The sequence below is a fragment of the Mytilus californianus genome, unplaced genomic scaffold, assembly GCF_021869535.1.
Source record: "Mytilus californianus isolate M0D057914Y unplaced genomic scaffold, xbMytCali1.0.p SCAF_14, whole genome shotgun sequence".
Taxonomy (NCBI): Eukaryota; Metazoa; Mollusca; class Bivalvia; order Mytilida; family Mytilidae; genus Mytilus; species Mytilus californianus.
The window spans coordinates 21,560,239-21,587,160 of NW_026262626.1; the positions used below are offsets into that span (position 1 = coordinate 21,560,239).

The window sequence follows — 26,922 nt, forward strand, 5'->3', positions numbered from 1 at the left end:
GAAGAAGGTTAACATGTGGAAACCATGTAGATGGTGTACAGGTCACAAATATCACATGATGCCTACTATAAGATTTTAGTTCCAAGTTAAAAGTTTTTTACTTTACTGGATTAATAGGAATTTGACATTGGAATTAATTGTATAAAACTGGAATTTCAAAACCAATTATTACATTTTTTGGCTAAAACATCAAGATACAACGATTATGGTATCCTGTATCAATTAAGAAAATGTGGAAATTTCTGAATAAATTGCACTATTTTTTTTCAAAACAAACACATTTTTAGGAGTTTTATAGTAATACTATTACATTTAAGACAGATTTTAACCAGAGATGCAAATCTAAATGCATAAGTATGCCAGTAGTAAATCAATACAAGGAAACCGCCAATGTTGTATCCAGTTCATTTGTATGTGTCACAATTTCATAGCTTTTCAAAAGTGTTATTTCCCTTCAGGTAAGTAGTGACGGTTCACTGCCTGCATGGGCAATATATCAAAACAGTTTTCTTTCAACTTAAAAGTAACATTTTGCTTTGAAAATATGTTCACCTATATCAAATTTGACATGACAAAACATTGCATGAAATAACATGTCACTTTAATGTTGACATATAAAATAAGCTTTTTACAGTTGCCCTTGCTGAAAGGAACTAGGGTTCTGTTTAATCTAAGGACTTGTGACTTTGAAGATCGGTCATAATTTGTATTGAATGATAAGAAGTTACAATCAAACTTGTGACCTTTAGAGAAACGAGCCCAATAACAACTTACCAGAATTTTTTTTAATCAGATTTATATATTTGTGGTCACAAATTTTGGAAAGAAATTGAGTGAAATAAACCGGGCTATTCTTTTTGGTATATCAGGTTTTTGGTTATATTTCTGTAATCCATGGTACTTAATTGTAATTTTCCAGCAGTTGTAATGAATGGGTGTGAACAATTATAGGATTTCATTGAATTTCTATACACCCGCAAAATAATGTTTTGTTTATGAAATCTTGTCTATATAAAAAAGAAGATGTGGTATGATTGCCAATTAGACAACTCTCCACAAGAGACCAAATGACACAGCAATTTACAGCTGAGCTATAGGTCACCGTACGGCTTTCAACAATGAGTAAAGCCCATACCACATAGTCAGCTATAAAAGGTCCTGAAATCACAAATGTAAAACAATTCAAACTTTTATTGGATATAAGAAGATGTGGTATGAGTGCCAATGAGACAACTCTCCATCCAAGTCAAAATTTATTAAAGTAAACCAATATAGGTCAAAGTACAGTCTTCAATGCGGAGCCTTGGCTCACACTGAACAGCAAGCTATAAAGGGCCCCAAAAATTACTAGTATTAAACCATTCAAACGGGAAAACCAACAGTCTAATCTATATAAAAACATGCAATTTTACAAAAAGCAAGGGACAGGGTGGACGTTACAAGATACTACTTATACTGTGGATAAAATGGACATCAAAATCATTAAGGATGGCATATTTTGGTATTAATATTGATTCAATCATAGGGTCTTTGCATCGGAAATAAACACATTTATTCTAAAACCAGTTGTTGGCATGATACAGGTTATGTTCTTCTCATATATTTTATGATGGTATGATACTAAACCCCTAATGGGAGGGATTGTACTTGATTTTCATATGATGAAGACCTAATCTTTCAATCAGTTTAATTGAGGTTTGGAGCTGGCATGTCAGTAACTGCTAGTAGTCCTTTGTTCATTTATGTATCATTGTCATTTTGCTTAGTTTCTTTTGTTACCTATTCTGACATCGGACTTGGACTTCTTTTAAACTGAGTTTTGCTGTGCGTATTGCTATGTGTTTCTTTTTTCTACATTGACTTGAGGTATAGGGGGAGGGTTGAGATCTCACAAAACATGTTTAACCCTGCTGCATTTTTGCGCCTGTCCCAAGTCAGGAGCCTCTGGCTTTTGTTAGTCTTGTATGTTTTTTAATTTTAGTTCATTTATATGTTTTGGAGTTTAGTGTGACATCCATTTTCACTGAACTAGCACACAATTTTATTTAGGGGCCAGCTGAGGACCACCTCCGGGTAAGGGATTTTCTCGCTGCATTGAAGACGCATTGGTGGACTTCGGCTGTTGTCTGCTCTTTGGTCGTGTTGTTGTCTCTTTGACATATTCCCCATTTCCATTCTCAATTTTCTTTTTATCACTAACATATTGGATGTTCCAAACATTAATATGTTTGTTGGATCACGCTTTTTGTTTTGTGTTCAATAAAGTTTAGAAATTTAAAATGTCCTGCATCTTTCCAATTGAATCAAAAGTGAGAGCTGAGAAAGTGCCTCCCAACACCCCCATACATTCAGTTCTGGAACAGCCCTTTATAGAAAAGTACATTATATAAGATAAGTAGCACTAGCTAGATCTCCCATTTTATATGTAGTGCTTGAATTTTCTGGTTAGTGACGCATAAGCACAAAGTGTAAACCATGCAATTGTGTTACAGAGCTAGCTAGCACACTGCATTGGGTTTCTAAGGGTTAATAGGCACATGTGCTACATATAAAAGTGTATAAGAATTATAACAAAAAGCAAGAGAAAATACATTGGTAGTCAAAATCAGTTGGCGCCCAAAAAATAATTTATATTAGTGACACCCTTGTTTCTATATTCAAAAACAGTCCTAAATTTAAAAACCAAAGTTATAAGTAACATTATCAAGAAAAAGTTTACTGTTCAGATTATTTAAAGCTGATTTTCCAATAAAATAAAACTAAATAAAAATGCTTTCGGTTTCTTATGGTTTCCTGTCGCATTTAAAAAAATCCTGAATTTAACATTGAAAATAGATTTTAAATATTAACATGAAGCAAGTAACACTAGTAATTGTGTTCATTTATGTCTTTTGAAATAAATTGTGCAAAATAAAAAAATAAAGTTTTGTTTCCTGTTTGGTTTCCTGTCACGAAAACGGTGAATCACAATGGATTAATTTTTGCTCGAAAAACCCACTTGTTCCATTAAAACTATTCTCACACCAACACAACCCACAGAATAAAAGTTAAAGTTTTAGAACTTAAAAAAAAAGATACAAAAAGAAACCAAAGGCTGAATACCAAATTATTGCCCATATACATGGTTTCTATCATCGTTCTGTTCCAAATGACTGATAAATCCGCTTTGTGATGAAATGTGTGTATTCACATTGACTGATATTCTTGCTGTAAGCAAACACATGCACACACCTGTAAAATATACCACTGTTAAAATTCTATAGAATTCACAAACTGTTGGGGAATCCGGAAATGAACCAATTAAATTTGGTTTTACAAATGAATAATCTTTCAACAGTCAGGGATATAACTCTATAGGGTTATTACAGGAAATAACTTGCATGTGTTATTACAGATATTTTTATGAGTTGTCTACTCTTTAAACCTAAAATTTTCTAAATCTGTAATAACATATGTTTGTTATTTGTAAAATAAATGATCAACATTTTAATTTCTAGTGGGCTCTAGGGAACTGTGGAAACTTTGCGCAGAAACTAAATGCATAGCCTTGATAACTAATTTTTGAATTAAATTAATACACTTATCATTAACCATGGTAAATCAATGAGACAAGACTTTTAAGTGATTAACTTAGTTGTAATAACAAGGCTTAGTTATTAAAGGCATGTAACTTATTATATGAGACACTTGGGAATTACTGGGAAACTTGCGCAGAACCTCATTACATGCTCTGGTCATTATTTCTTACAATGAATTAAAATAAATTGTAATTAAGCATGATGTATGTCTGAGCAAATGCTTTGGAGTGATATAGAGAAGCTGTAATAACACCCTTTAGTTATTACAGGCCAATTTTTTCTGTAATAACATAGGTGTACTATGCATGATTGTCAAAATATGAACTGTTATATCTTTCTATAGTTAAGTATACATAAAGACAATAGTAATATCAATAGAACCTGTATACATTTTAACAAAACTAATGATGTATATTGTCCCTTTGAAACATGTAACATACATATGTTATCACAGGTCTTTGATTTTTTAGTCCACAATAACAAACATATGTTATTTTTCTCTAATAACCCTATAGAGTTATATCCTTGACTGTTCAACTCATATTAAAAGGTATGTGTTTACATTAAATTATGATCAATATTACACACATTGGGAATGTGTTTGAAAGAATGACTGATGTTTGGGCTTCATTTTTTTAATCGGACAGCGAAAGTTAAGGATTTACACAATCTGAAATTGACGAAAGTGAAGTTTGAAGTATGGGAATTGATAAAAGTTTGTCGTATCTGAATTGCGAGTCTTTGGAGGATGAAGAAGCCAAACATGGACAAATAATTTGAAAACTTTCCACGTCTGTTTAGGTCATCTTTAAAAAGAAAAGAAACAAATTGATTTTGTATTTGTTTTATTTTTAAATTCTATACAATAATTACCATGATTACTGATTAATTGAACATTTAATTAGAGCACTCATAACACAGCTGTAAATATTCTCTCACTGCAATTTGTCTCTGGTAGTTAACTTGCAAAGCATCTGCAGTAGCTATCTAATCAGCAGTGTGCAGCAGTGAATTGTAAAGGTGCCTCTGGTATATAAGAAGTTAATGCATAAAATACATGTGAATCAATCATAATTCAGACATTCATAGAAAAACCAAGCATATTCATGTATTTTCTGAAAGCAAAATAAGAATTGAGGTCAGGTTATCACTTCAAACCCCACATCTTTGAAGTTCTCCTCCTTCTTCTTTTGGCAATTTCTTTAAATTGATTTCAATTATCAATAAAACTTTAATAATACAAAAGTAAATTGCCATATGCGGTTGTGCTGGAATGATGACATCTTGTAAATGGGAAATGATTGAATGCATGGATTTATTTAAACTACATGTAGGATATGATGTTGACATTTTAAGTGGAGGTCATGCTATAATGGCTATTACTTCTGAAGGAATGTCTTTGCATTTCATATTTACCAATATGAAGATTTAAAAAATTCTCTCTTTTGTGATTTTTAAGGGGAGATAATTTAATTTATGGACGTACATGAAGAAAAAGCAAATTTGAATAAAAAAAAAATTTTTGAAAGACAGACAACACCATAGCAAAATAAAAAAACCCAAACAGACTAGCAAATGAACTCATCATAAATACAGGGCTTAAAATTTTGTAACCGAGACACACAATTCATCTACAACTTTAAGACTCGTCAGTGATGCTCGAATAAAAAAAGTTAAAACACAAAATATAAGTGCACAGAACACTACACAGAAATAGATTCAGTAATATGAACCCTGCCACCAGGGACAGTCTATACTAATGGGACTGGTCACTATTGATTTTATTAAATAACTGAGCCTCCCGTGTAAAGCTAAACTATTTACTAAGTTTCATGTCTCTGATATATGAAGCTGGTAGTTATTTGCATATTTCTAAGTACATAGTCATTTAATAATTTCTTTTTAAATCATACAAATCTGATTAATAACCATTTACCATGACAAAAATATAAGATTTTAAAAGAATGTTAAATTATTAAACTGAGACATCTCGTTTTAAAGAACACTCCAGTCATGCAAAAGGGGGTACATATTTAACAAGAGGGTGGCCACACGAAATTAACTATAAACAAAATACCTCAAAGTTCAAAGGTCTACATTTTAAAAACTATCCGAGAAATCTTTTCAAAAACAGCATTTTGCAACGATCAAATGCATAAAATTTCATAAAAATGTTACTTCATAAAACTTGAACATATAGATATGAAGAACACTGCGTAAATGTGAGATGATTTGCTATAAGTCACGTGATATCAGTGACGACACAGTTCTGTCTGCACATTTGTATAGACATTGTTATTAGTGACCAGTCCCGTTGGTATAGACTGTCCCTGCTGCCACACATGACACAACATAGGTTATTAACTTAGATTTTGTTTGATTTTTATTTTTGATGTTGTAACTTGTACTACTTTGATTAGACTGACATGACATATGCATGTAATTTCAGAATAATCATAAACATGATGAAGCACCAACATGATCAATTCAGATTTATATTTTGTTTGTTTTGTGTCATACTGTGGATCATTTATTTTCATGGGTACCAATTTTTTGCGGATATTTGATTTCATGGTTTTGCCAATGTCTGCATACTACAAGCCTGAAGGAAAGTTGTTCTTCGTTCAACATTTAAACAAAATCCATGAAAATAGGTATCCCAAGAATGATAATGAATCCACAGTACTTATTTATTTTGATATTTCAGGTTACTGGCAATGACAAGTCAGAGTTCCAGAGCTGCTGTCTTTACTGGATTTATCCAAACTTTCCATGGATGAAAATGTTCCCAAGAATAGTGCCAGACAATAATATCAAGTAAATACAATCAGAAAGATAAAGTTATCATATATATTTACCAGTAAAAAAAAAAATGCAATGAAAAAAAAAAAAAAACACAAGCAACAATCCAGAATTTGTTTCTGGTTTGAGAAAGTATACAGTGAATATATTTTGACACATTATTAAAAATATTGTCTTTTTAAAAATTTAAAATGTGTTCTGGAAAATAATATCCCAAATAACAAGCTTTATAATTGGGGCCTTGGTGGCAGAGCTACTTAGTAGTTTATCACTGTATTACAAGCCAATGAATACTGAGGTTGTGAGTTCAAAACCCTGCATGTGGTAGGTGCCTACAACTCCAATTTTAATTAATTATGAATTTCAGTTTTCCTCCTAAAGATTGTTTTTCTCTCCCAGCAATCTGGCATTTTATAGCTAATACTGCTGAAAGTAGCATTAAACACTAACATTAAATTTATATTTGAAGTAATAATACACTGCGATCTGCATGCACAGCCGAGGTGGAAGGTGTCATTTTCACTTGCTATCCACTCACAGAAACACTCAAATAAAATGTCAAAATTTTGTAAAAAATATCGAATGAAAAATCTAATTCATTTTCAAAGGTATATGTGAAAAATGTGCAAATTCTAATACATTGTATTACAAAATGAAATGACATGACAGATCTGTTCAAAGATGGGGATAAGGAATACTATAGTTTTGTAAACTTCAATGACAACTTACACCTTGAACAACAGTCCATTTGTCTTTACTTTAATCAGATATTAAATGTGTTTATAGGGATGTAATTGTGCATTGTTATACTTAGATGTATAAGAATTGTACATTTAAAGCATTCAAGACTTCATGTCACACCTTTGATCAATGCAGGTTATTATTAGACCACTTTTATAAGCACCAGTACTGAGTTGCAACGGGTAGCAGACTGAATACATGAAATTGCAATATAGAAAATTCATACATTATGAAGTTATGTTTGTGAAGGGATGATGCCCAGGATTTTCGTAAAAGTCTGGTGATGCATGTTAGTAACTTGAACAGTCTTTAATTTTTATTTTTAGAAGGTCATCAATAGATTTGTTACAAGATGATGTTCAGAAATCACTTCAGAATGAATGGTAGGTGTATTTAAAATTCATATTGTATCTGTATTTGAAAGCCATTAAATATAAATACAGACAAAACATCCAAATAATTATATCCAAGAGAAATTTCCTTTTGTTCACCAGATGTTTTTTTCTCATATATATATAAACGTTGACAATTGTGTTAATACATATTGTAATGTATATTGTGAATTCATTTTACGATATTTTCATGACTTCACAAATATGATGTGTCACTTTGTTATAATTTGTTTCCATCCATTTAACTAGTAAGAAAGTATGTTTATGATATAATCAAGCCAAAATTTTGTTAATACCTTCATGACCTTACAAGAAATTTTGAGGTTATTTAAACTTAGAAGTAATACGTATTTCCTATTTATTAATATGTATTTGCCCCTGCTGCTAACTATAGACATTTTCCAATTTATTTGTACGCACCTGCTGCTAACTATAGACAAAGGGGGCACTAAGGTTTACCCTTGTCCGTCTGTTGTTTGTATGTCAAAGTATTAATATCAGTTCTATAACTTTAAAATGCCTCAACTAAATGTTATGAAACTTAAACACAATGCTTATTACCTCCAACAAAACACAGATCAAGTTCAAATTTGTGTTGCACCACTTTCACAGCTCGCGAGTTACATCCCTTTATAAATGGATAATTAATAAATTTCCTTTTCTGAACCCTAAATTTAGTTTGCCTCAACAAAATGTTTTCAAACTTATATTAGCACCAAACACAGATCAACTTTGACTTTTAGTGGTGTAACTTTAATTATTCTCGAGTTAAATCCCTTTATAATTGGAAAAATTGTTAAATTTCCTGTATATTTACAAGTGTTTTTTCACATGGAATCATGGAACTTGTAAAAATCAATCATATGACTTTTCTACTAAGGCCATAAAAAAGAATATGTTTGTTTGCCCTAACCCTACCTACCCAGAAAATAGCTGCCTACTCAAAATCTTTTATTGATCTGATGTGAAAAAGTTTTTTTTAAATCAGATAGGCATGCCTATTATTGTGTCATAGATCAAATTTATTCGTTCAGTGTATGTTCACTTGTTTTTGTTAATATGTCTTTTGATTGAGTTAAGCCATTTCAATTGATATTTTATAGTGTGTCTTTCTATGTTGTGATGTTACACTATTGTTTCAGGTAGAGTGAAGGTTGGCGCCTATTAAAACGTTTAAACCCGCTGCATTTGTTTGCACCTGTCCTAAGTCAGGAACCTGTTGTTCAGTGGTTGTCATTTGTTGATGTGGTTCATAAGTGTTTATCGTTTCTCGTCTTTGATATAGATTAGACCGTTGGTTTTCCTGTTTGAATGGTTTTACACTAGTCATTTTTGGGGCCCTTTATAGCTTGTGGTTCGTTGTGAGCCAAGGCTCTGTGTTGAAGGCCGTACTTTGATCTATAATGGTTTACTTTTACAAATTGTGACTTGGATGGAGAGTTGTCTCGTTGGCACTCATACCACATCTTCTTACATCAATGAAAACTAAATAACATCTGACACTTCAATTTCTCTTTGCCGAAAAAAGAAGAAAATGCCTACCTACCTACCTACCTACCTACCTTCCTACCTACCCACTGTCTCGACCTTTGGGTAGGGTTTGGGCAAACCAAAATATTTTTAAGTGTGGCCAATACAATATTGGTTTATCAAGAAAGGAATGAGAGATTAAAGTGTTTCAAATGAAAGAAATGTGCTGTTTATGAATTATTGCTACATGAAATGTACTCTATTTACATCAAGATGTAAAGAGTAAATCAGTAGGTTGAGTATTTTAAGAGCTTGCTTCAATAACTGTGAGTGTTCATGATAACATCTATACTATTAAACGAGAAGACCTCATTTTGTGTGTCGCTTCTCTTCCTCCACAATAAATTTATCATCATGCCTCTGTGTCCTATAGGTACCATGCATAGTCGCATTTGTCATACATTCTTATGATTATTCAGTTTGGGTTATTTAGGGAGAAAAACAAAAAAATAAAGGCGTCGGGATATTGTTTCCGTAATCAGACCGACTTTTAAGTCATACAAGACTTCCGGTTTTAAACTTACACATAATTTTCAAAAGAACTGGGGGACAGGACAATTACTTTCGCGTTTATCTACATGTATACTATGATTTTACTACTATAATATATAAAGTCTCTCTATATAATATAGCAGTGAACGCCGTGGAGAAGAAACTTGGAACTTACACATAATTTTCAAAAGTACTCGGGGACAGGACAATTACTTTCGCGTTTATCTGCATGTATACTACGATTTTACTACTATAATATATAAAGTCTCTCTTTATATAAATATAGCAGTGATCGCTGTGGAGAAGAAACTTGGAATTGATAGGTAATAGCAAATACACTTTATTTATAATATACATATGTTCATAGTATACAGAAACGCGAACTGAATAATGGAATTTAACAGGAAAAAAAAACGGACATTGGAAAAAAGGGAGAGGGCTTAAAAAAATTGTCCTGTGTCCAAGTACCTATGACTTTTGATACCTTTTCTGCAATTCTCCAGACATAAAATATTTTCCAAAAATTCATCCTACAACAGTTTACATACTTTCAACTAAGCTTTAAATCCCTGCGATTTCGCGGGTGTGTTCTAGTTATTCTTTATTATGATACCCCCAGATGTGGCTAGCAAATGAACAAGAAGTATTCAACTATTTATGATCTTATTCTGTTGTTTTCAGGACAGAGAGTTTTTCTTCAGCTTTTCACCAAATGAGAGCTCAGCAATGTCCATATTTTTATGTATGCACACATCAATTTTCAGTATTGTTTAGAGCTAAGGGAATTGCTGGAAGTTCCTCTATGTGTGCTTTTCTCACACCAACTACAAGAGGATTGAGAGAATCACTGAAGAATGAAGGTATGTATTCTCATATATTGTAGACATAACAAATATTCTGGATGCATATTTATATATTTCATGGCTGGAAATATTAAAAAAAAAAACCAACAAAAACTCAATTTTGGCAGAACTTTCACATCTGAAGCAAGACCAAATCATGCTTCCAAGTCATTTTACCACTCGGTAAAATTTGTATGCAGCTGAAATCATTTTGATACTGTCAGTATTTACACCCTGCAAATCAGTCTGTCTGTACTTCTGTAAATCCAATTGCTTTGTAAGTGCAACTCCTTCTTATGGCTGTTATATATTATGTAGATAAAACTTAAAACACTGGTAAAACACTGACTAATGATAATGTGCATAAAAGGAATTAAAGCAGGTCCAACATGTTAAAGGGGAGATAATCAATTCTGTAAGGTGGGGGTTTCTTTTTGTCAGTTTACTTACAGTTTTAAGTTTTTTATTTGCTGAATTAGAAAATTAAAATATCAAGTTCTTTCCTGGCCTTTCAAAATCAGATATGTTTTGAATTACCCATACTGTAAACCAACTTCTTTTTGCGATTGATTTATTCACAAAACTTTTCTGTACAGCAAAATAACTCCCAATAAATCAAACTAATATTCTCTCCTATGAATTTTTTTTTGAGAGTACAAAATAAAGTTAGCTAGAAAGTGCTTAATCCAAAAAAATGTATCCATGCAAATGAATAAGTTAACAGTATTACAACTACCAGCATAAAATATGTAAACTTTCAGGAGAAAAAACATATTGCTCTGACTTTTTATATACATTGTGATTGATATACAGGTTAAAGAATCTACTAAAATACATTCACCAATAGAAACACATTTTGAGATTCATGTGATATTTATGTTTATTCTGCAGATGATTATTATCTTTATGTACAAAAAGTTATTAATCACTCAAAGTGAAGATTTGCATAGTGATTGTGACTCCTTCACTCTGAAATTTTCCTCTTGATATTAAAAATGTGAAATGGATATTATTAAATTATTAAATAAGTTATATAGCTTACTATGCAGTATGGGTTTTGATCATTGTTGAAGGCCTTAGAGTGACCAATAGTTGTTAACTTCTATGTCATTTGATTTCTGTAGGAGAGTTGTCTTATTGTATTGGCAACCATACCACATGTTCTTATTTTTAAAGGCAGTGCTTTAATGCCTTTCTAGTTGCCGGGTTAATCCTTCCTTCCGCGATATCCAACTTATCTACGTGGGGGGTCATTAGGCTCCAAGTAGATCCGGAAATGTTGAATTCTCTCCTCTTCTTATTGTGATATAAAATGTTTTTTGTTTCATTTCATTTACATTGGGAAATAGAGAAACGATCATTGTGTTTTGTTAGTTTTAAAAACTTTTGATATATTTGTATTTTGCATTATAAGCAGTCAACCGATTGACAAACTAGAATTATTTGAATTCCGTGTGGAAAGAGCTCGGGTTAATTTCGAGTGTTATCTGCAATCTAGATGTTTATAAATCATTTCAGTCGTTGATATAATAATTAAGAGTCGACTGAACATTAATTATATTATACAATTTAAAGCGCATTTCTGTTCATGCACGTGAACCCGTCTATTAAACGTTATTGTTATTTCGCAGTTATATAAAGTAGCAAATTATCGTTCCTGAATAGGTGGCGCCGTGGTAGCCGATCCTGTTCCTCAACTTCCGGTTTCTGCACTGTGCAACTATTTCAGTTACATTTTAAATTAACGATGCCAAGTACTTGTTGTTGTGTACCTGGATGTCATTTAAGAGGAGGACATGCATTTCCAAATGACTTAAAAAGAAGGAAAAGTTGGATCAACGCCATGGCCCAAACGCAGATTGGACGAGAACACGATTTCATCGTGGAGTCCATCTCAATTAGCTGTTGTTTGCAAGGCACATTTTACTGAAAAAGACTACGTGCAGGAAACTATTCATGGTAAAACTCTATTTTCTTTTTGAAATATATAGTTATATATGTAATCGCCATGCGAATAAACCAAAGTCTGTTTACAACCGCAATTATCGTTTTAGAATAAAAGGGGGTGGTTAATTCAAGACGTCATAATTTTTTGGATTACGATTCAATGTGATCTGTTTGAGATTTTTTGGTGATTGCTACATGTACAGTTATAATGATTTCTTACAAGAGGTATATCATACTGAGAATTATTTTAGCACTAATTATGCTAATGTAGTAATGACAGGAATGCATAAGCTATGCCTCATAGACTTTCTTGAAAAATATCAATGACAATGTTAACAGGAACAAAACAATGACATGCTCTCATCAATATTATAGTTATTTAGGTACAAACAATGTACGTTTGTTGCATAAGTCTCTCATTGTTTGTCCTTTGGATTTACATAACATACATTGAATCAGGCAAACATAGTTTTATCCAGATTGTAATGAATGAATCTAGTTAATATTTCGCCAGGTAATACAAAGTATACATTGCTAATGGAAGTTCATTTAATTATCAAAAAACTAATGTTTTATAACCTTTTTCAGGGCGCAAACCCACCATACAGAGACTTAAGTCTACTGCCATTCCCAGCCTATTTTCCTGGACCAAGCAAGAGACTGAATCGTCCGCAAAAAGAAAAATCAAGGCAGTTTCCTGTGAAAACAAAAGAACTAAACTTGATGAATATTGTAGTAGAAATCTAGAGGAAAGTTTTGATTGTAAAGTTGGTTATCCTGAAGAAGTCATTCATACTGCAGCAAGGATTTATGACTGTCCACCACCAACTGCTGAGCTAATGTTGAGCTTCAAAGATGGAATATACGCAAACACCATCAATGTCTATGTTTTCAGCAGAGAATTTTGAAATGAAGACACGTGACACAGCCATGCATTTTTATACCAGTTTAGAGTTGTATACTAAATTTTTATTTGTTTTGACCACACTTGGTCCAACAGCACATTGTTTGAGATACATATATTTTCAAATTGATAGGGTGTCAGTTGAAAATCAGTTTTTTTATGACTTTGATGAAATTGAGGCATTATACAACCAACTTTGAACTTTCTAGATTCTAGATTGAATCTAGTGTTAAGAATATTGTGTATACATGGATTGTTTTTATGCCTAAACAGTGGTGTGAGGCTAACACTTGGCCATCTAGTGGTTTAGTCAGGCATTTTTCGCCATTCAACTTCAAATTAAAGTTTCCCACGACTTGGATTATTATTGACAGCACAGAATATCCTGTGATAAAACTAAAGCTCCTAGAGCTCAGGCAACCTTTTCATCATATAAAAACAGAAACACTGAAAATACTTGTATGTTCGACGCCTGGTGGTTTAGTCAACTACATGTATGTCTCTAATGCATATGTTGGTTCTACCAGTGACTATGAAATAGTTGAAAGATGTAGAATACAAAATGTAGTTCAATTATGTGATCCAGCCATCCAGGTGACAGTGTGATGGCAGACAAAGGTTTAAATGTGCAAGATTTGTTTGCCAACTTTTTTCAAAAAAAGAAACAGAATTAGTTCCAAAACTCTTATACGGGATAGAAAAGTCTCCAATTAACATGTGCACATAGAGCGAATTATTGGACTTGTCAAAAAACATACAAAATTCTAACAAATCCTATGAATGGAACTGAAACAAAACTTTCATCTGAAATAACATTTAGTTGTTTTATGTTGTGTAATTTTAGAACTTGTATTGTGCCAAAGGATGCAGAAATAAAAGTGACGCAATGAATTTTGTTCTGATATATATATATTTATAATTACATGCACATGTAAATTGTAATGCATATAAAAATAAGGAGATGTGGTATGATATTCAGTGAGTTTATCGAACTAAAGTGCATAAGAAATGGGTTTAAGCAGTTACAGGTGTTACTGTCACCGTACAATCTCCAACAATGAGAAAAACTTGTACCGTGTAAAAAATTTCAGAGATCTTACCACTAAGTTTTGTTGTCTCACCTTGACTTTGGTGAATTGTTTATATCTGTTGATGTAAATATAAAAAAGAAGATGTGGTATGATTGCCAATGAGATAACTCTCCACAAGAGACCAAATGACACAGAAATTAACAGCTATAGGTCACAGTATGGCCTTCAACAATGAGCAAAGCCAATACCGCACAGTCAGCTATAAAAGGCCCCGAAATGACAATGTAAAACAATTCAAACAAGAAAACTAACGGCCTAATTTATGTACAAAAAATGAACGAATATAACAAATATGCAACACATAAACAAACGACAACCACTGAATTACAGGCTCCTGACTTGGGACAGGCACATACATGTACATACAGAATGTGTCGGGGTTAAACATGTTAGCGGGATCCCAACCTTCCCCCTAACCTGGGACAGTGGTGTAACAGTACAATATAAGAACGAACTATAAAAATCAGTTGAAAGAGGCTTAACTCATCAGATGGATAAATACAAATACAAGTGGACGTGGTCGGGTAGTTGTACATCCAAACAACAAAAAGACACTAAGTACAGATCTGAGAGTACTTGTAGTTACTGACAGCTAGTTCAAAACCACTAACAACTGATATAAAAATCTTGCATCTAAGACTAAATTATCAATCTGTAAGCTCCCTTTAGAATTTTATAAATTTTAGATTTTACATTTCTGAGTTATGGGGTTTTATTGGGATTTTCCAGTTTTTGTCGAGCCTGCGACTTTTGTCGCTGAAAGCTCGACATAGGGATAGTGATGTGGCGGCGGCGGCGTTAGCTAACTCTTAACAGCTTTATATTTTAGAAGGTGGAAGACCTGGATGCTTCATACTTTGTATATGGATGCCTCATGTTACGAAGTTTCCGTCAGCCACATGTCCAATGTCCTTGACCTCATTTTCATGGTTCAGTGACTACTTGAAAAAAAAGTTAACATTTTTTGTAATGTTAAATTCTCTCTTATTATAAGTAGTAGGATAACTATGTTTGGTATGTGCGTACCTTGCAAGGTCCTCATGCCCGTCAGACAGTTTTCACTTGACCTCGACCTCATTTCATGGATCAGTGAACAAGGTTAAGTTTTGGTGGTCAAGTCCATATCTCAAATACTATAAGCAATAGGTCAAGTATATTCGGTGTATGGAAGGACTGTAAGGTGTGCATGTCCAACTGGCAGGTGTCATCTGACCTTGACCTCATTTTCATGGTTCAGTGGTTATAGTTAAGTTTTTGTGTTTTGGTCTGTTTTTCTTATACTGTATGCAATAGGTCTACTATATTTGGTGTATGGAATGATTGTAAAATGTACATGTCTAGCTGGCAGGTGTCATTTGACCTTGACCTCATTTTCATGGTTCAGTGGTCAAAGTTAAGATTTTGAGTTTTGGTCTTTTTTTCTAATACTATATGCAATAGGTCAACTATATTTGGTGTATGGAAATATTTTATGATCTTTATGTCAGTCGCGCAGGTTTTATTTGACCTTGACCTCATTTTCACAGTTCATTGCTCTGTTAAGTTTTTATACGCCCGTTTACGGGACGTATTATGGTATACCGTTGTCCATCTGTCCGTCTGTCCGTCCGTCGTCAACATGTTGGACATTAACTCAAAAATGCTTTTACCAATTTGCATAAAACTTTGGTGAAGTGTTTATATCTATTGACGTGAGCTCCCTTTCATTTTTTATAAAATTTAGATTTTACGTTTCCGAGTTGTGGGGTTTTATTCATTAAAAAAAGGGGGATTTTCCAGTTTTCGGACAATAAGTCAAGAATGCTTTCACCAACTTGCAAGAAATTGTGGTGAATTGTTTATATCTATTGACATGAGCTCCCTTTCGATTTTTATAAATTTTAGATTTTACGTTTCCGAGTTACAGGGTTTTATTCATAAAAAAAGGGGGGATTTTCCAGTTTTCGGACAAAAACTCTAAAATGCTTTCAGCAATTCTTATGAAACTTTGGTGAATTGTTTGTATGTATTGATGTAAGCTCCCTTTAGAATTTTATAAATTTTACATTTTACATTTCTGAGTTATGGGGTTTTATTCATTTAAAAAATGGGTGATTTTCCAGTTTTCGAACAATAACTCAAATATGCTGTCACCAATTCTCATGAAACTTTGGTGAATTGTTTATATCTATTGTTGTAAGCTCCCTTTTTATTTTCATAAATTTCTAATATGACATTGAGAATTAATTGAACTTTATTTGTTTATAGTCTGACAACAGGTTTACTAAGTATTGCACAACAGCAAGAAATCTTTAATTGCATATTCAATTTATATAACCAATTTCAAGATTCATTTATTCAGAAACCTATAATATGTCAAATATTTAATTACAATCCAAATTCAGACCTGAATCAAGCTTGAATATTGTGTCCATTTTTCCCCAACTGTTCAGGGTTGGACCTCTGCGGGCGTATCTAGTTGTGTTTTGGTCTGTTTTTCTTAAACTATAAGCAATAGGTCAACTATATTTGTTGTATGGAAGAATCGTTAGCTGTGCATGCCTGCCTGGCATGGTTCATCTGACCTTGACCTCATTTTCATGGTTCATTGGTCAATGTTTAATTTTCTTGGTTAATGTTAAGTTTATGTGACAGTTGTAATAAAGCTTTATATTAAGGACTATCAACATAATCATGATAATATCAGTGATTAGTAAAGAAGGCGAGACATTTCAGCATGTGCACTGTTGTTGGACAACAACTCAAAAATGCTTTAAGCAGTTCGCATGAAACTGGTGAATTATTTATAGCTATTGATGTAATCTCCCTATAGATTTTCATAAATTTCAAATATGACATTGAGAAGAAATTGAACTTTATTTGTTTATAGTCTGGCAACAGATTTATTAAGTTTAGCGCAACAGCACAGTTTATTGCACAACAGCAAGAAATCTTTAATTGAATATAAATTCAATTCATATAACCGATTTCAAGTTCTTTGACTACATTTATTCAGAAACTATAATATGTCAAATATTTAATTACAATCCAAATACAGACCTGTATCAAGCTTGAATATTGTGTCCATTTTTGCCCCAACTGTTCAGGGTTGGACCTCTGCGGGTGTATCCAGCTGCGCTCAGCGAATCAGTTTATTTCTTAATTAAGAACTCCTTTTTTCATTCATAAATTACTTTAAACTTGGAAATATAATTTTGCTTGGAGTTATAGTTTCTAAAAAAGTATTGTTATTGAAAGAGTTGACATGTTGCAATGTACATTTATTCTACATAGTTCTATGGTACCAAATCAAAAGTTTATATAAAAGAAAGAAGTCAAAGGTTTCCCATCACAGTTTAGTTACATACATTTTTTTTGTACCTGAGGTTGTTGAATATAGATCATTATATAAATAAGGAGATGTGTTATGATTGCCAATGAAACAACTATCATCCATACTTACCAGTAACAAACCACATTTGCAGAGTTGAATAAAATACAGTTGATAACATTTACTTATTACTAAAAAGAAAATGCCTAACTATTTAAAACAGTATTTGAATATCAATTATATGGTCATTTTTATAAACTTTCTGTTACAAAACTTTGAATTTTTCGAAAAAACTAAGGATTTTCTTATCCAAGGAATAGATTACCTTAGCCGCATTTGGCACAATTTTTTGGAATTTTGGGTCCTCAATGCTCTTCAACTTTGTACTTGTTTGGCTTTATAACTATTTTGATCTGAGCGTCACTGATGAGTCTTATGTAGACGAAACGCGAGTCTGGTGTATTAAATTATAATCCTGGTACCTTTGATAACTAATTTGACTATAAACATAGATAAAAAAGGTACAAACTGGACATAATGCACAAGTTCATAAACAAGTGAGAACAAACGCCTTCATATATTGCTCAGAATATGACATTCATAAAACTTGTTCAATATCATTAGAGAACTCTAAATCTTAAATACTGAAAGCCACCTCTGATAAGTACACTGTACTATGCAAGATAATGATATAACTGGACTAAAAATACACACAACCTGTAATTAACTGCCTTTACAGCGCTTTCGCGCTTTGATTATATATTGTCTCTAAATCACCAATAATTTTCCTCTTTCACTGTTATTCTCTGGGCACCAGTGATCTGATTCTAAACAGAATCACCTTGTTGTTTACTATCATAAAAATTGTTGATTTTCTTTTTAACAAATAATGTTGAAATGTATTTGATATAAATTAACGTAGCTTTTTAAATATTTCACTAGCATATAATACAGCACTTTTAATTGTCATCTTTGTTTTTTTTTCTCATGTGATTATCCTGGGAAGAGGAAAAAATATTTGAAATATTTCATACTGTATGCTGTATGTAAATATCTATAATTTTTTTCACAGGTCATGTTGCTGAAATTAAAATCATTAATGTAACAGAAAATTGATTTCTTTTCAAAGCACTTACGTTTATCTTGTTTATAGATTGTGGCCAGTAGTGAAGCACAAACACACAAGAGGATAATACTTACAATTTGATGAATAAAATTATCATTGATTATTTTAAGTATTTTTCTCAACAAATTCAATTCCTTTTTTTTTTAACATTCTCAGAAACATCAATTTTGAATTTTGTCATTTTTTATGTTTCAGATATTGAGTTTTCTATGCCAGTTTTAGAAAATAAAAAGAGAAAATCTGATGAAAGTGTATTAGAACTTGAAAAAGAAAATCAAGAAGCAGCTGATCAGTACGTATGTTCAGAATAACAAACAATGGGTTATATTATATATTTTTTATTATTATAACAAATTACCTATTTCAGTTACTTTGACATTATATATTAATCAATTAAATCAAAATTAATCATGTTATGTACTTTGTTTAACCTATTTTTAATTTACTTTTATATTATGTTTGAAATTATATTGTAATTATTCTGCTCATTTTTGGCGCGGTGATTGGCAAATAAAATATTTGTTTGTTTGTTTGATAAATACTTACAATGTGCAATTTCAGTGTGAACATTGTGGATAATTATTTTAAAAAAAATATTCCAATGGATAATCAACCAAGGTAGTAAAACTATTTTATTGTTGTTATTTTATTAAGAAATTACCCAAAATCCTTTGAATTTTCAGAGAAAAAATCTAATTTTTAATGGAAATAGACATAAGAAATAAAAACTTGAGAAAATATGAAACAGAAAAAAAAATGCTTTGATAGTCTCAATGTAGCAATCCCACCAAAAGTGTGGGATGTACATAAGGTTTGATCCCAAGCCTTGTCATACCAAGGGCCAAAACATTGGTAATTACTATCTCCATGTCTAGCACACAACATTATTGAATACAAGAGCAGACTGGTAGTTTTAATGGTATACCTATTGTGCAAGACGTATACCGACAGTGCAAGACCCTCATGGGCAGTCAGGGTGGTTAAAAACCACCCTCATCATTAATGGTATATCCCTAAAAATGCAAATGTATACAATTTTAAAACAACAAAAACAAAGTAAAAAGTTAATAACCGTCTGTATGCTTTATGATGTGATATATTACTCAACATACATTCAGAAATTATTGTGTGCATTAATTATTGTGATTTTTGAAGTATGGACAAAAATGTGAAAATTGATAATTGTGATTTTAGGAAAAGCTGCATACAGATATATATGTATCAGATATTAGAACGTGAGTTCTTATTATTGCGATACTCAGCCAGTCGCATAAATAAAACCTCACAATCATTTCTGAATTTACAGTATAAAATTTTTTTATTGTTTTAGATCTAAAAGTACACCCAACCCTAAAGATGAGGAAGAAGAAGATGAAGATTTAATAGATACAGATGAAGGTGCTCATGTCTGGTTAGAAAGTATAGGCTTGGACAAGAAATCTTTTCCATCACTAGATCCAAACAAAGTTAAAATGTATCCTTTAGTCAAAATCATAACTTCTAGATAAAAATAATTATTTGCGGTTATATAACTTAGGTGGAGAAACATGAGCGGATATTAGTTTAAGGCAAAAGTAGTTTACTGATGTTGGAATCCCATAAATTGATTAAGGTGGTACCACACACCTTGACTAAAATAAATTTGGCTCGTTTAATTTTCATAAAATTTTGACAAAATATTTACTTTGACCCTTTAACTAAAATATAAAAATTTCAAAAAACTTGAACCACACACTTTATCGGAAAAATTTCATTGAATATATAGCAGTTTGACAAACACTAATCTTGATCATTGAGAAGCTTAATATTTCCTTAACAATAGAATGTGATTAAAACATTCAGCTGATTTTCGCAGAGTTATCTCCCACTAGTGTTATGTACCACCTTAAGAACTTCAAGACAAATCAAGATAACAAACAAAAACTAGCATGAACTCCAAAAGCAATAAGACTGGGTGTGTCAACAGGGTGAGCGTCTCCTGCTCTGCATGCTTTACTCTATGTGAATCTACACTCAGTCAAAATGACACAATCGGGAATACAACACAATTGGGAAAATTACAAATAAAACTGTTATTTTAGTATCAGAATATATATGTCGCTAGTGAGTTGAGAGACAGACAATATCATTATTAATATCATGAATAACTTTTAGGAGTTTTGAAATATACATTAATGAGACAGTAATGTTACTTTATGAGAAAAAAAACACAGAAAGGACATTAAAAGATCAAAATGTGGTCTCAACAATAGACAATTGATTACACCATTTTCAAGCTCTATTAAAAGAAGATCAAGTCAAGTTTGATCAACCTGATATTAATAATGCATATGAGTCACAACATTTTAATTTTTCTTTTATTTTAAAAATTTAACAGATGCAACTAGAATTTTTCAGCAGCTAAGATATTAGGTAATACTACACTGCTGTTATTTTAATGAATTTTGACGAAAAACTAAATACATATATTCTATGTTACCAATTGAGTTTCATTAAATTAGAGGTTTCAGAACAACACGAATGGCCCCGCTTGCCAAAAAAGCTTGAAGCCATTTTTTGGAGGGAAAAGGAGTAAGTTCACAAAGGGTTAAAAATTGGCCATAATAGTTTGATGTTTTTTTAATCAGGCCAAAATACTACAAATTGCACATAGAAATAACTGCGATATAACTGTTAATACAAAATAACTACTTTTTGGTATATCACATTAAAAATGATGAAGAAATGACCCCTCAAGTATGCCTTATTTGTGTTGAAACGTCTGTTTCGGTCAAGAATTTCCTCAAGCTTTTAGGTCCAAAAAGTGCACAAAATAATCGTTTTTTGACAATTTAATCAAAATGTGCTGACTTTGAAGCCCAGAATGTACTCTATTGAAGAGATTTGTTTAACTTAGTAGTAAGGCTTATGAGATAGATCTATTTAAGAACCAAATTATGGCAATTTTGATATTATATGATACAGTTGAATTTCACAGCCATATTTGGTCTAAAGTGAACCTTGTCCTTTGTATAACTGTTATTTTCACAAAATATTCAAAGTCAAAAGCCCAATATTGTGGCACAAATCAGGGGAGTGAATCCAAACGTAAACTTGATCTGTTACACATCCTAGTAGATTCACATACTTAAAATCAGCTCAATATGTGAAGGTGTTTAGAAACAAATTCTATATAACTGTTGTTTCCTTGAAGTTTTCAAAGTCCAGAGCCCTTAATTTCAGCAAAAATCAGCAGAACAGAACTAAAAGTAAACTAGATCTGTAACTCATCATAGTAGACTCACAGGGTTTAAGCTAGGATTTATAGGGCTTTAGTCACTTTTGCGTGAGATGAAAATCAACATTATTTTGGGTAACAGCAAGGGACCCAGGATGTATGCATATTACTAGCTATACATCTTTGTCAGACTTTGAAGGACTAAGGCATCAATGTACTAGGCAGTAATTGCATGATTTGACTGATGTGTCACTAAAATATGAAGATTAGGATATAAGATCTGAAAATCTAGTTCAAAATTTTACTTCAATTAGTTTCAGGGGACATTCCTGATCAACAAAAGTTGGGTTCCTTTTTTTAAAACCAGGAATCACAGTATAAATGAACTTGATGAACTTTGTAAGACTATTACACTGCATAATCATTATCCTTATAAAACGTTTAAATCCATATTTTGAATTAATTTCTATAAAGTTGGAACCAAGGATTTGTACAAATTCTAGTGGAACGATTCCAATAACTGTAAATTGTAAATTAATCGAGAATTGATCACGTTTACTTTCGATTTTCAAATGAAATGTAAACGGGAAGTGACAAGTAGATAATAGATTCAGAATGAATCCTGATTCATCTATGGATTGGTTCGTGTTTAAAAAAATGCAGGAAATTATCATTTTTTTATTTCAATTTGCTTAGTAAGAACTATATTTGTCTCTCTCATTTATTTTGGCACGAAATTTATTTCGTATTTTACGTTTTAGTGTCTATAGGAATACTTTTACGCATGCACAGTATATCGTAAAGGAAGCACCTGTTTGACTCGTTGATGATGATGGAAGTTTTTAACGTGAAAACATTTCTGAACGTTTTGAATAAAGTTCTAACTTTTAAATCGAAATTGAACGTTTTATATCAAAGATGACGAAAATACGATCATTTCACAAAACTACAACAAACGAACTGCAAATTATGATCGTTTTAGAAATATTGAAATTAAAAAACGAACTGTTGGGGGAAAACAATTTTGTTCAAATGACGAAACTACGACAAACGAACTGCAAATTGTGGTCGTTGGCCTTGAGAAATATTAAAATTAAAATGCAGACTGACTAATTTTACTGGGGAAAATAATTAACCGGATAAGTGACCCATCCGATGGCGATAAGCGGATTAGCTGTAATCACAACTTTATAACACCTGTTGTAAATGTTATTTAGCTGAGGGTCATAAACTTGTCAGAAACATGTAGACAGGTAGAATTATAGTATTTTCATGCGAAAATATTTTTACACTTTCCAAATTTAAGTGACGAAATTGATTTGAAATACTTTCGTCATTTTGAAAACAGTTTCGTAAATTACGAAAGTGACGAGCGCTAGCAAAATCACTGAGACTCACATAATAAAAATCAGCTCCATATGTGAAGGCATTTAGAAAAAAGGACTGTATGGCTGTTATTTTCATGAAATTTTCAAAGTCTGAAGTCTGTAATTTTGTCAAAAATCAGCTGAGCAGAACCAAATGTAAATCTATCTGTCAATCATCATAGTAGACTCACATACTAAAAATTACCTTAATATGTCAAGGTGTTTAGAGAAAGTCCATATAACTGTTAATTGTGGAATGATGGATTGACAGAATGATGGATATGGGTAAAACTTTATGGGCTGACCACTTTGTAGCTTGGCCATAAAAATCCAGGAATGTAATTTCATTTTTATATCGAAAATTATCCTTAACTGAGACTCAGACAAAGAGAAGGTTTCAGAGTGATAGATAATCGTCCAGAATCCTTAGTTTATGTTGAAGGAACCAGTGTGCATGGACTATTTAATTTTCTGCTGAACTGTCGTAGTTGCATAGCAACTAGTGGTCCACAAGCAGGAGTACCACCATCCATACTGTCACCTTCATCATTTAAAGGAGCTGCTTTAAAGTCTCATAAGGTAAGAACAGTCATAAACTAATCATGTTAATATTAAATGTGTGTCGAAGGCTAATATTACTTTATTGAATATAAGTAGAGATATTTGTTGTGTTAAACCTTACTCAGTTTGAATAATGAAGTACCGGTAATGGCAAATTATCGCTACAATGTATAGATAAATTTCATGAAGTTCTTTTTAGTCAAAATATAAATCTTTTTTATACATACATTTGTACATTAAACATTGTGGGTTTAATATTATACGGAATACACATTTTGGTTGGTATAGATAAACCATGAATTTGAATATTAAACGAAGTACAAGTTTTGCTATAAACTTCTATGTTGATTTTTGCAAAGCCACAAATATCCATGAAAAACAAATTTTTCCTCAATCTACAAAAATTGGTATCCACGAAAATAAATGTATCCAATGTATATCAAATTAAAATTTTTATGACCAAATGGATGTAGGCAAACAGAAATCTTAACTACTGTAAATTCAGAAATTATTGCATGCATTTATTATTGTGATTTTTGAAAAATTAACAAAAATGTGAGTTTAACTATTGCGAATTTAGGAAAAGCTACATACAGATATATGTATTTAATATCATTATGCAAGTTCTTATTATTGCGATACTCATGTAGTCGCGTTATTCGCATTAATAAAAACCTCGCAATAATTTCTGGATTTACAGTAATGCTATTTGTTAAAAGGGAATTTATGGAATTCCTTGCATCTATAATATCTGTCATTTCTAAAAGTTAAACATCTAACTTGTATTTAAAACTTTCTCAAAATATATTGCATTTTGTTTTTATTTCTATGCAAACTTTTACGATACATACAAATGATTTTTGTTTTATAATCAATTCATGAATATTCATATTCTTCAGGTTAAACATTCCATAGCCAGACAACCAGATGTTGATGGTAATATAAGACAAGTCCACATTTTAGAGGTTGCCGGGCCAGTTCTTCCACATCATGTACATACCATATCATCTCTCTTACATCGGACTCAAAATCAGGACTTTAGTTTGACTTTCAATACACACGAACCTTCTCAGCCATTTAATGTCAAATGTCAGCCTGTTGATGAAAATATCGTTGAAAATTGCAGACGGCCATTTAATATGGAGGATAAAACATTTGATTCGTTTTTCAGTAAACAATGTATAGCAGACAGACTTACTTGTATACATGAACTAACTTGTGAAAAAGAAGGTTATACATGGATATCTTGATATCTTATTAAATACTTGTTTTTTTTTTTAATTATATTTGTGCTAGCTTAGGGGACGACCATTTGATATTCTGGGGGGGGCCAGGAGGATTTGTTTTGGATCGGTTATTTATTTTTGTAAACTAAGAGGACAGATTATCTATTTTCTGCACTATTGAAGCAAGATTTTTCATTTTCATTAAAGCAAAGGACTAATTATTTATTTTCACAACTATATTTATGTATTCGAAAACATACAATTTTTAAATTATTTGTTTATTATAAATAATTCATGTATAGTCAAGTCATTATGTACCATTTAATCAGAATTAATTATTATCCTCTGCAGAAATGAATCTCCTATATTCCCCAATGCATATACATGTATTGCATACATACACAGTATTAAAGTTTGTTTGTATCTAAGGCTCTTTTAAAAGTATTGGCAAACATGTGTTGCCGAGCGGAGCGAGGCAAAATTTTTTTTGAAGGGTTTTTGAACCGCTGAAGGCCCAAGAAGCTATAGAACAAATGATGCAAAATCATGCCTTCTGGGTGTTCCCCAGACCCTTTCTTAAACTGAAAATGCAAGTTCTGTTTTAATAATTGTATGACAATATTTTGGTCTCAAAGCAAAATCACGTTATAGATTCAGTGTAAGACTTAAGTTTCTAGGAACAACATCAAAAGACAAATATGCATGATACTGTGGATTCATTATTGTTCGTTGGATACCAATTTTCGTGGTTTTCGTGGATACAGGTGAAACACGAATTCAAATGTTCAACGAATTACAAATTTACTATCAGGTTGTATGCAGAATATGGCAAAACCACGAAATCACATATCCACGAAAAACCAAGTTTTCCCCAATCCACGAAAATTTGTACCCACGAAAATAAATGAATCCACAGTAAAGCAAAAATGTAATTCACATAGTTAAGTCTGTGGCTGCTGTGTTTTTTTAAACTCATGATCAAGTTAATAATAAAATTACTAAATTACAAAATGAATGCAACACTAACAGAATACAGAAGGGCAATCAATGAACAAAAGACAAATAAATAAGAAACATTGATCCCGAAAAGTCAGGGGCTACGTCTGAGGGAGAACAGAACTTGCTTCTTGCAAGGCACTCACGGTGAACACAATTTGTTATGGAGACAAGCGTTTGGTTTTGAAATTTCCTACATGAGGCATTTGTCTCAATGTAGTTACGGCCCTGATTTAATAAAAGTGAGGTAAGTGTTCCTGAGACAATTAACTTCAAGTTAAATGAAACCAATTTTCTGACATTTCAATAGATATAAGAAGATGTGGTATGAATGCCAATGAGACAACTCTCCATCCAAGTCAAAATTTATAAAAGTAAACCATTATAGGTCACAGCAAGTATATTTAAATAATATTTATACTTTTATTATTAATTTAAAAGATATGGGAAGTGTTTTTCGATTTTTTTTTTGGAAAAAAGATGAATTTATGAAGAATCTGGTGCCATCTCATACTTTCGATTAGACCTGCTGAGTTATTTATTTTCAATACATTGCAAGTCAGGTAATTTATTTTCAAACTACCACAGAACAAACCATTTATTTTTGTGATTATCAAGGCTGAGTTATTTATTTTCAAAATCCTCCTGGCCCCCCCCAGAATATCAAATGGTCGTCCCCTTATGTAGGGTGGTGTTTTTCATAATTAGGTGCTTCTTATTACCTAAAATTTCTTTTTCATTCAAACTTATGCAGAAGTTAAAAATAATATATTTATAAAAATTGCACACAAAAGGACATT

At 31.9% G+C, this 26,922-nt stretch overlaps 1 protein-coding gene across 1 annotated transcript in view; it reads left to right on the top strand.

Moving 5' to 3' along the window:
- The window catches only part of LOC127724376 (protein downstream neighbor of son homolog), a 31,575-nt gene extending 6,381 nt beyond the window's left edge, over nucleotides 1-25,194 (top strand). Inside the window, exons 4-10 of the mRNA XM_052231332.1 lie at nucleotides 6,286-6,395; nucleotides 7,448-7,504; nucleotides 10,217-10,395; nucleotides 18,951-19,047; nucleotides 20,086-20,229; nucleotides 23,723-23,918; nucleotides 24,800-25,194. Coding sequence (XP_052087292.1) covers nucleotides 6,286-6,395; nucleotides 7,448-7,504; nucleotides 10,217-10,395; nucleotides 18,951-19,047; nucleotides 20,086-20,229; nucleotides 23,723-23,918; nucleotides 24,800-25,150 — 1,134 coding nt within the window. The 3' untranslated portion in view covers nucleotides 25,151-25,194. The remainder of the gene's footprint in view (nucleotides 1-6,285; nucleotides 6,396-7,447; nucleotides 7,505-10,216; nucleotides 10,396-18,950; nucleotides 19,048-20,085; nucleotides 20,230-23,722; nucleotides 23,919-24,799) is intronic.
- The last annotated feature ends 1,728 nt before the right edge of the window (nucleotides 25,195-26,922 follow it).